General features: G+C 51.8%; 2 protein-coding genes across 3 annotated transcripts; both read left to right on the top strand.

Annotated features, from left to right (window-relative positions):
• Positions 1-11: 11 nt before the first annotated feature.
• On the top strand, positions 12-10149 carry galk1 (galactokinase 1). Of its 2 annotated transcripts, XM_086196107.1 has the most exons (8): positions 13-507; positions 1165-1354; positions 2032-2151; positions 2267-2402; positions 2741-2922; positions 4203-4353; positions 4441-4603; positions 9938-10149. In XM_086196107.1, exons 1-8 carry the CDS (start codon positions 343-345, stop codon positions 10010-10012), a joined length of 1182 nt encoding a protein of 393 aa, XP_086052233.1. In that variant the 5' UTR covers positions 13-342; the 3' UTR covers positions 10013-10149. The 2 variants fall into 2 exon arrangements, with proteins under 2 accessions (XP_086052234.1, XP_086052233.1); XM_086196108.1 differs by lacking the exon at positions 2032-2151 and having other exon boundaries at positions 12-507.
• LOC147239305 (BTB/POZ domain-containing protein KCTD21-like) lies at positions 6590-9941 on the top strand. Its single transcript, XM_086196109.1, has 2 exons — positions 6590-7482; positions 8312-9941. Exons 1-2 carry the CDS (start codon positions 7075-7077, stop codon positions 8786-8788), a joined length of 885 nt encoding a protein of 294 aa, XP_086052235.1. The 5' UTR covers positions 6590-7074; the 3' UTR covers positions 8789-9941.
• Positions 10150-10659: the final 510 nt, after the last annotated feature.

A 10659-nucleotide genomic window follows, 5' to 3' on the forward strand; every position in this document is an offset into this window, starting at 1 on the left:
GCGGAACGCTGCTCTTTTACTGGCAGTCCCCACTGTCATAGTAAAAGTATCCATGCAAAACTACTTGATTGAAAGTAGGGAAGTATTTGACAGTAAAGTAAAAATATGCATTCTACAAGCTGTTGTACACCACTGGGTCTGTCCGACTGTGAACCACCATCAATACTCTAGACAGCCACACGGGACGTGACCGGACACTGTATCAAGATGGCGGCGGTGCTTCCGTAGCACCGCCCTCGGCGTCTCATGTGACATCAGCGATAACCCAGAAGGAAGTAGAGCGCGCCGGAGTGGAACCTGGCCCGAGTCACGTCTGTACCTGGACAAACACGGCTTCAGCCGATGGCCACTCCGGTTCCGAGTGTCCCCGATTTGGTGGCGGAGGCTCGCCGGGTGTACGAGCAGCTGTTCGGGGGCGAGGCTCCGCGGGTGGCGGTGTGTGCTCCGGGGAGAGTGAACCTGATCGGCGAGCACACCGACTACAACCAAGGACTGGTGCTGCCTATGGTGACCCCCGACCCGCACTCACGTCCCAGTACACGCGTCACTGTAGTACAACTACCGTCACATGTCAGGTCCCAGCTCAGTACTAGCAGCCAAAGATAGTACTGCAGTAAGAAGTAATGTGTTGAGTGAGTTTCTCAGTTAGAGGATCTGTTCTAAAAGGGTCTGAGGTTCATTCTCATCAAATATGATTTGAAGGTTTCCATTATTCCGGCGTCTGATGCTGTTCAGATTAGTTTAAAGATTTTACAAGACAAATGTGGCCTAAATGAGGAAATAAATCAAGGCCTCAGCCGCCCAGACAGAAAAGCCCAGTGTAAAGGTCAGAGGAGCCCCAGTGCCAGTGTGTGCTCCGTGGTTGTAGCTCCCATTGTGTCGCCATCGCCATCGGTATTGCTGTTGTTATTATTTTACATGTGGTGCTGCTGCATTTCATCCGAAAACGTCAAACCAAACCTCTGGTTTACTCAACCACACCCGTCTGCATCTTTGCTGCGTGTTCTGGAGTAACAAGATTTAATGCAGTTTGTGGGTCACTGGCATGTGGAAACCCACACGTGTGATGTTGTACACGTCAGTCCTGATGCTAGCTGGGACCAGAGCTGGACCAGGTGCGTCCCAGAGTCCAACACTGAGCATCTGACTGTCTCTCTGAGCCAGGCGCTGCCCCTGGTGACCGTGGTGGTCGGGAGTCAAACCTTCGGGCGGGACGCAACCGTGGTAACGGTCACGGAGGACGCTGATGAGCCCCGGAGGGTGGACCTCACCCTGCCCACCCCGGGGTCCTCACTGCCCCCCGGGTTACCAAGCTGGGCCAACTATGTCAAGGGTGTTATCCAGCATTACAGAGGTAACACACACACACCCCTCATCCAGATGCTGTACAGGACATACATGATTGTAACTGGTTTTGTGTGGCTTCCATGAAGCTGACCAGGTAGATGAACATCCAATCATGTCCTGAAAGGACAGCAGATCCATTCCAAAACTCCGAAAACAAAAGGTGCTTTCAGGTGAACATTAAAGTGTCCAGAGTTCCCAGCAGGCTTTTAGTCATAGCCAAAGCAACCCTGTCTCAGGTCCTGGTGCAGACTTCAAGCCCACTGGGTGCTAAAAACATAGTAGGTGAGCGTGGCGTGGTTGTGATGGCGTCAGTGTGGGGTCCCAGCGAGTGCGAAGGTCTGTGTAGGAGCCAAAGTGCAGGAACCCGCCCCAAACACGGGTCACTCAGCTGGGCATTGACACCCAAATGTTGAACCGGCTTGATTTTTGCCAGTCGCTGCTGCTGATGCTGGGATGTTGGCGTGTTGTTACGAACATGGCAGTGAAGTCATGTTAGACAAGTAAAACACGCCCTTTTTCAGAAAGATTACTTTGATTCTGGATACTTGAACTAGGATTTGTCCCCAGTACTCATACTTGTAAGAGAGATGCAGTAGCAGTGTCTGGCTCTGATCTCTGGAATGGATGTGAGCTGGAGTGCGGTAGCTTCCCTCCAGGGTGCTGACTCCTTCTGGTCTGCTGCAGCCCCTCCCGTCCCAGGCTTCAGGGCGGTGGTAGCCAGCTGCGTCCCTCTGGGTGGAGGTCTGTCCAGCTCGGCGTCTCTGGAGGTGGCTTTCTACACCTTCCTGCAGCAGCTGAAGCCAGGTCAGAGATTGGGCACGGGTCCAGGACCTGTGGTCGGCCCTGTTCTCTCAATGCCCCTCAAGTTGCTGAGCCTGGATTGTTTCTAGCCATTCAACATCTTTGTGTGTCCACACAGACGACGGCGATGACGTATCCAAAGCAATTGCGTGTCAGCAGGCCGAGCACACTCACGCCGGCGTCCCCTGTGGCATCATGGACCAGTTTGTGTCCATCCTGGGGAGGGGGGAGCATGCTCTGCTCATCGACTGCAGGTAAAGATCCTGGACCCGTAGAACCAACCTCCAGCTCCAGTGAGCTGTGATTGAAGCACAAGACTTGGGGACCAGAGTTCTGAGCCCATCACTGGACCTGCAAACCTGTCACCTGTCCAGCGCAGGGCAGTTTTATCAAAAACACCTGGTACACCTCAGTTGTGCTAATAACGCATGCTAGCTAGTGGCAGAACCATAACAAGGTTTAACAACCACCAGGCAGGAGCGCCTCTGCCAGGCTGAGGTGGGACCGATCCGATCTGGTCTCAGTGGCTCTGTCTGACTGCAGCTACTGTCTTTACAGTCATGTTTAGTCCAACGTCTGACATCTGACCTAGGTCCCTGGAGGCCACCCCTGTCCCTCTAACAGATCCAGGACTGGTCATTCTCATCAGCAACTCCAACGTGAACCACTCCCTGGCGGGCAGCGAGTACCCCAGGAGACGCCAGCAGTGTGAGGAGGCTGCTGCCATCTTGGGGAAATCCAGTCTCAGAGATGCTACCATGAAGGACCTGGAGGGTGCGAAGTTCAGATTTACTGTCTTTTGCTGAGCCTTGCTGTCTCATCTATCATGTCCTTGTCCTGATCCCTTGGCCTGCGTCCCGTCCTCGGATTGTCTCCATCTGTGTGTCGCCCAGTGCTGCACTTTTCTTTTGCCTTGAATGAATAGGTCACTGCAGGGCTCCTCACTGTGGCCCCCAGTAAGAAGGTTGTGGGTGGAGCAGTGGTCCTCACTGTGGCCCCCAGTAAGAAGGTTGTGGGTGGAGCCCCGGCTGGAGCACAGGGTCTTTCTGGGTGAGTCTCCATGTTCTCCCTGTTCCTGCTGGGTTCTCTCTGGTACTCCAGCTTCCTCCACAGTCCAAAGACATCAAGAGGGGACCAGGTTAATCCAGACTCTAAATTGACTGTAGGTGTGGCTGGGAGAGCCAGTGGTTGTCTGTCTCTGTGTGTTGGCCCTGCCATGGACTAGTGACCTGTCCAGGGGGAAGGCTGCTGGGATAGGCTCCACCCCACCACCCTGAACAGGAGAAGAGGGAGAACATGGATGGATGGATGGATGGATGGATGATGGATGATGGAATAGGTCACCCTATTCATTCACTTTTCTGTGTGTCAACCCTTTTTCTCTTTTCAAAGTATTTGAAGTATTTTATTCAGCTTTTTAGGTTGTACAAAAAATACATTTGGATGCACAGTTTGACATGTTTTGATTAATGATGAGTACAGGCTAGCTAGCTAGCTAGTTAGCTAATTCTATTGCTGCCTTGCTGGAGGTGCAGATCCTGCAGCACATCAGGAATCTGAGTACAGATGACCAGGACTCAAGGTGTGACTGCTCAGCGAGAGATCTGATCAGCTGTTGAGCCCGGCTGGTGGAACATCGCTGTTCTACAGAACTTCAGAGTCACAAAATACTTGGAAGCGCTTTGTCCTGAGTCGTTTATTAGTTTCAGACTCTTGGAAAGTAGGAAAAACATTAAAAGTCCCCCAAAACTACCAGACCTCCAAACAAAATCATGAACCAGATCACATACATGAGCCCCCGGGGGCCTGGAGATCATCGGGAGGGTTCCACAAGTGTTCAGCTCACACTCAGCAAACAGAACCCAGTCACCTGCTCCTCTATCCTCTCTAGAGGAACCGCACAGACTGACCCCCTGACCCCCCGACCCCCCTGACCACCCTGACTCCTACAGGACCATGTAAACCAGTCACACATGGCAACCTGAGAACACGTAGGTAGCAAGTGATGTCAGACCAGAGTTCCTGTCATGTTCACTTCCTCGTCTGCGTTTCAGAGGCCCGGGGTCGCCTGGATGATGTGACCTTCAGGAGAGCTCGTCATGTGATTGAGGAGATCGACAGGACGGCCCGAGGGGCTGCAGCTCTGAGGAGAGGCGCCTACAAAGAGTTTGGCAGGCTGATGGTGGAGAGCCACAACTCCCTCAGGTACCGTTGAAGCAGCTTCCCTCCTTCTGTGGAACCCAGAGACGGCGTCAGGGCACGGCGTGTGGTAATGGTGTGTGTCTGGTTCAGAGACCTGTATGAGGTGAGCTGCCGGGAGCTGGATGAGCTGGTCAGCGCTGCCATGGAGGTGGACGGCGTGTTTGGCAGCAGGATGACGGGCGGAGGCTTCGGAGGCTGCACCGTGACTTTACTTCAGGCCAACGCCATCGACAGGACGATACTCCACATCCAGGTCTCACACATTCACGCGCGCCCACACACTCACGCACACACACACACACACACTCACCTGTTCACCTGGACCAGTCTGTTCATCGTGGAGACGGAGCGTTTCTGCTCCTCCTGTGGTTATACCTGGACTAAACACGCAGAGTTGAGGAGTCGGAGCGGCGGCTGCGAGAGGCAGGTGGAGGCTGTGGGTCCTCACCTGCTGCAGCTCCATGACCGTCAGGCAGGTGAGCTCCTGTCCAGTGAGGATGGGGCTTCCAGCTGGACGCCCTCAGAGGTGTTGCTTCTGACAGAACTCATGAACATGAGGCTGATGATGGCTGCTGCCCCAGAGCCAAAGCGTGAGAGGAAGGGGATGACGCTTCAAATAAGCACCAGAGCGCCCCCATGTGGCTGACGAGGGACCTGCAGATGCTCTGACAAGTCAACTAATCTGACATGGATGCATCCCACTAGTTCATTGAGCCTCCACACCCAGGTTCAATCAGCATTTACTCCTTGGTCACATGACCCTGCAGTAGACGCTTGTTTATTGGCGCTGAGTGGCAGCAAGTGGGCGGAGCTCCACCCTCAACATTAAATATGGAAGAACAAAAGCTTGTTGCCTCCACCGGAAACCTCCACAACTGTTTATCATCTCAAACAAAAATTCAACCGTCTGAGTTCCGTCAGCGGTGCTCCAACATGGTTTGGTTGGGGTTTAGTTCTAAAAACACAAGAGGCACTGGTTCTCCATGCGGCGGCTGCCAGCGGTCGACTGCAGGACCAAGATTCTACAATTCTACAATCTACAATTTCATTTAGCAGACGCATTTGTCCAAAGCGACGTACAACACAAGCAAGAATTTAGACCTAATTAAGGAAAAGTCCATAGGAAGCGCAAAAGTGCTTCAGTTGTGATTTGGTCACAGGTACTGCCATCTAGTGGCAGAAGAAGTGTCGCCCCCCCCACTTTTTTTTTTTTTTTAATTTTTATATAACAGACATACAACATCACACAACCCAGTTGGTGCTACATAATCACTAAGTGCTGGGTCTTGGACCCTCTGACTGATTCTACCCCAAAGAGGAGAAGAGTCAGGTTCAGTGCCTCTGTGCTCTCTGAACAATTGAGTCTTCAATTGTCTCTTAAAAGTAGAGAGGGACTCAGCAGAACGCACAGAAGATGCTCCGCTCTGCTGCGGTGATCGGTTCCGTGGAGGTGAACGTAGATGAGAGCAGCTCCCCGTCTCCTCGCAGTGGAAACAGGATCAACCAGCTCTGTCAGCAGGTTCCCCTGCAGCTGACCATCCAGCTGTGAGAGCCGAGTATTAGTAACCTGTACTACTTAACTAGTTGCTTTGAAGTGAAGTAGTGGGGCTCAGCTCGTTGAAGCAGTTAGAGGAAATGTCCAGCATGTTTGGTCAAAGTCTCTCTTTGTCCAGGACCAGTGAGCCAGCACGTTAGTTGGTGCACCTCAGGGTCTGGTTGGACTTCAAGTTCCCTTGTGAGCTGAATCATGTTGGACTTGTTTAACATGTCAGACTTGCAGCTCACTAGTTCACGAGTGTTTCTAGGTAGTTCCAGAGGGCCACTAGTCTGGTCTGGTCCAGTTTATTCTGGTGTTTGCTGCTTCTGTAAGTGGTTGGACAAAAGTCTCTGTCCTCCCGAGGATCAGTGACTGACTAGCATGAGATTTGTCTTTGTTTTACCACTAAATGACACAGTGGTGTGACGGAGCTGCTGTCACCATGGACGCCGAGGTGTGATGGCAGCCTGGAATGATCTAGAACATCTCCACATTCCCAGTCTTAGGATTTGAGTGTTCATGTGTTTACTGGAGATAAAAGTACTTTTCAGTGTTACTTTAAGGGGGTCAATTCAGCCAGTTAGCCCAGCCCCCCGTGTCTCACTCAGGCAGCTCCAGTGTGTGTGTGTGTGTGTGTGTGTGTGTGTGTGTGTGTGTGTGTGTGTGTGTGTGTGTGTGTGTGTGTGTGTGTGTGAGAGAGAGAGAGAGAGAGAATAAAAGGGAGCTTGGTGGAGATGGAGCCAGAAGTGTCCCGTTATTAGCATGCTGCTGGGGTCACTGTGGCCTTGCTACTGTACCAGCCAGGCTGACGGCCTGTTGTTGGTCTGCTGATCTTCTCTGTATTCAGGAGGGGAAACAACAAAGATGTAAACTGACTCAGAAAATCACAGCAAACTTTTGACACACTTGATTTAAGACCAGCGTTCGAAGGAGACGAGCAGCGGTCGTGTAAATCTTGAGCTGTGGAAGCGGACTTGGCATCTGTCCTCACCAGGCGGTATCCTGGCTACTCCAGGGGCTTAGTGACCATCTAAAGAATCAAGACTTCAAGGAAACAAAGGAACACTTCCACATCCATCAGTCCTCAGCATTCCTGGCCAGAGCAGACGGCTTCTGGTCCTCCCAACAACATCGCAGGGATTCGCAGGATTAGAAAAACCCCGTTTTGTTTTTTCTTCCAATCCAAGATGCTAAACCTCAACTCGCTGGATGACAACAGGAACTCTGTCCAGGACCCGGTGTCTCTGAATGTTGGTGGAGAAATTTACACGACGACCATCGACACGCTGACGCGCTGCCGTGACTCGATGCTGGGCGCCATGTTTACCGGACAAATGCCGTTGCTCAGGGATCCCCAAGGAAACGTGTTCATCGACCGTGATGGTAAAGTGTTCAGGTACATTCTGAATTACCTGCGCTCGAGCTCCCTGGACCTGCCGGACGGCTTCACCGACCTCAGCCTGCTGCGCCGGGAGGCCGACTTCTTCCAGATACACCCGCTGCTGGACGAGATTCATCGCTACGAGGCGTTGGTGCCTCTCAGTTGTAGAGGAGGACCACTAGGAGCTTTGCTCATCCTTCACGTTGATTCCAAGGTACGTGTGTAGACAATAGCCCAACATGTCAGTGGAGAGCCAGGCTGGATTACCGCCTCACAGGGGCCCCGGACCCCCTGGTGCCCCTTAAGTCTTAGATTCACTGCATCTCAAGTTGTTGTTTTTGTCTAGAACTTTAATTCATTTACGTTCAAATTCAACTGAAGTTTAGAAGTGTAAATTAATGACATGCACAAGTAAAGTCTTCTCTGATTGGTCAGAAATGATCCCTGAATTCACTCATTGACTCCAGCGATGTCGCTGAAACCCTCACGTATTTCTGGAAATATTTCAGTATGTAAGAGATCCTGGACAGGGCCTGGATCCTCCCTCCGATCTGGACCTGTGTGAAAGGCTACGAGCCAGCCAGCAGTGCCACCACCACTGCATCTGTTCTGACTGCAGTGTTCTCATGGATGTAACAGGAGAATGGTAGCGCGGCCAGTACCACCACACTGGGACACCCGGCTGTGGTAGAATGAGCTCATTACTTTGTTCCACAGCTGCAGTGATGGTGTGTTAGGAAACATCTGCTCCACCTGTCAGGTGTAAGTCCACACCTGACCAGAGCGCCGGTAATCCAGCCAGGCTCAGGAGACCAGGACCCATGAAAAACCTTGGAATATTCTGCTGTTGTATCTGTTTCCTTGTTGCTGGACTGGTTTTGTGTGTGTGTGTGTGTGTGTGTGTGTGTGTGTGTGTGTGTGTGTGTGTGTGTGTGTGTGTGTGTGTGTGTGTGAGTGGGAGAGAGAGGATAGGACAGACCGGTTCCTTGTTTGTGTACACACCAGAGAATGTCTAGTCAGTGTGTTCTACCCTCTCTTTCCAGGTCCGTGTTCTCCACTTTAACTTGCGCCACGGCCCAGAGAACTATGAGCTCCGCACATGCTCAGTGCGAGCCTTCACAGTCAATCTCTTTTGTACCTGGAGAGCCTTTCTTGCGCTGCTTTGTGAGCGCTTCTCCTACAGGACGTCCCAGGGCCTCACCAGCCCTCTACCATGCAACACCAGGCAGAACAGGGTGAAGCTGGAGTGGGTCCCGAGGCCTGAAGACCTCCCTCAGGACCAGTACCACAAGCAGCAGTACAGAGGACTAACCGTGTCCTACCCTGAGGTCACGCAGCCAGACCGTCTCACAGAGGAAATCACAGACATGCAGGGCTTTCTGGAGGAGCTGCTGAAAATGTCTCTGGCAGAGGGGTTCAGAGTGGATCTGGTGACCCCTGACCCAGCCCAAATCCTTAACTGCACCTCACTTCGACTTGTCAAGTGCTGTCAACATCTCCATCAGTCACATCTCCCCTGAGGTGGGACTAAGGCTGCAACATGGAACCGGGAAGGACTCGCAGGAAGACTAATCACAAGTTACATAATCAAGTTCTCCCGTCTCAGCGTCAAATAAAAGCTCTTGTTTTTATCTTTTTACTAATGCTGACACTTCTGGGTGGAACTTGTGTAAAAGATACTTTCAGCTTGATGATCCTTATTTGAGCTAATCAAAGCTACAGTTGGTAGGTTAGCCAACGTTAGCGTTAGCGTTGTGCTCAGCCAGCGTAACGGTGACTGGCAGCAGGATGGAGACTATCACCGGACCGCTTGTGTTCCACCACTCACCTTCCATGGTCTCAAGCTTGGGTTGCTGGCTGAAAGTGACAGAATCAGCCAGAAAGTGATGGTTGAACTTCCAGTCAGCTTTTCAGATGCAGCTCGGCAGCAGGATCGTTTGTTTTCGACATGCCGCTGCTGTCAAGTAATGTTACTGCGTTTCGTGTGAGTTAAAACCTCTTTGTTTGTAGCCGTTCTTCTTGAGCGTGACTGCTGTCCTCAGCTGCCATCAGCAGAAGCACACGTGTGTCGACTCGTGTGTGGATGCTGAGATGCGCTCACGAGGTCAGCACGTGAACGCTGTGATGTAGTCTTGTGCTTCTGGTGGTCCTCTGCTCCGCGCTAAGTCTTCTTCTATCAAATGACGGCACCTTCCTGCCCCCTGATGAGTGGGAGGAGTTGTTAGTTTGGAGTACACAGGCCTAGATTTGGGTCCTGCTCTGGTGTGAGCCTGCTCACTCTGATACTGTATGGAAGAGTAACAGTGTCCATGACCTTCGTGAGGAGGAGCCAGTCATGCGATGGAGCCATGGCCTCTCTTCTCTGGGAATGATGGTTGCACTGAAGATGTTTGTGTCAGTTGGGTCTGGTAGTTCGGCCTGAATTCCATTTTCAGGTCACGCATGTTTGTCATAGACATATTGACCCTTGACACTACAAGTTCAACGTAGTGAATGAATAGACCTGATACTGGGACGGTAGCAGACGTTCAACAGGTCAGGGGGACGATGTGTTTGTATTCCAGTGAGACACACCCACACCCACACCCACACACACACACACAGATGTAACTGCCACGTTTGTTGTGTGCTGACAGTTGGATGTTCCCGTGTTTGTTCTTCCCCTACAGGAGCGATACAGTGGAACTCCAACGTTCTACGTCACCACTCCTTCAGAGGGAGCTCGAGCTCTCAGTCTGCCGTGACCTTGGCCTTCACCTCTCTGCTCTTTCAACACCCACATTCCTGTTTGTAGCTTCAGTTCTCAAAATATGGACGGACTGAAGCAGATAGAAAATCACTGTCAATGAGGAAAAGTGTCTTTCTAATAAAATTGATGTAACCTGACCTCTTCATGTCTCCTGGATCCTCTGATCCCCTGGGAATGTAATATCACAATCCAAGTAGCTTCTTTCCGTGCACTGATGTGATACCACGTCATTTACCCTGACCTTGAAGTCGTGAAGACCTGCCAAGCAAACCCTACTGCAGGTGTGTGTCCTCCCTGGTAGCTGGTCTGTATCAGCTGATGCACAGGTTCAGGCATTCGATCAAGCTTGGGAGGGAAAAATCAGAGCGTCCATGAATCTATCACAAGACCAAGTCTCTAGTAGTCTGTTTGTCCTCAGCAGCCTGGGGCTGCTGGGAGATGTGGCCTCGAACGACATCCCTGGATGAAGTCATGAACTCCAGAACCATCAGGTCCAGATGCAGGATCCGGGCCACCGGGGTTCCTGTGAGAATGGGAGCAATGACACCTGTGCTCTGTGTACACAGGTGAAGTATTTTGGTGCCTGTGTCCTGGAGGGTTGTGAAGCTGTCTGAAGGGATGGAGAGCCAAGCGCCTCAGTTC

The sequence above is a fragment of the Aulostomus chinensis genome, chromosome 23 (genome assembly GCF_037954235.1).
Source record: "Aulostomus chinensis isolate RoL2024-O1b breed Wild chromosome 23, RoL_Achi_v1.0, whole genome shotgun sequence".
In the NCBI taxonomy this organism is placed as follows: domain Eukaryota; kingdom Metazoa; phylum Chordata; class Actinopteri; order Syngnathiformes; family Aulostomidae; genus Aulostomus; species Aulostomus chinensis.

Excerpts from the sequence above, each read along its gene's own strand:
- LOC147239305 (XM_086196109.1), top strand. The coding sequence starts at position 7,075 with ATGCTAAACCTCAACTCGCTGGATGACAACAGGAACTCTGTCCAGGAC. Across the intron at positions 7,483-8,311 it reads TCCTTCACGTTGATTCCAAG|GTCCGTGTTCTCCACTTTAA; the intron begins GTACGTGTGTAG and ends CTCTCTTTCCAG.
- galk1 (XM_086196107.1), top strand. The coding sequence starts at position 343 with ATGGCCACTCCGGTTCCGAGTGTCCCCGATTTGGTGGCGGAGGCTCGC. Across the intron at positions 508-1,164 it reads AAGGACTGGTGCTGCCTATG|GCGCTGCCCCTGGTGACCGT; the intron begins GTGACCCCCGAC and ends TCTCTGAGCCAG. Across the intron at positions 1,355-2,031 it reads TGTTATCCAGCATTACAGAG|CCCCTCCCGTCCCAGGCTTC; the intron begins GTAACACACACA and ends GGTCTGCTGCAG.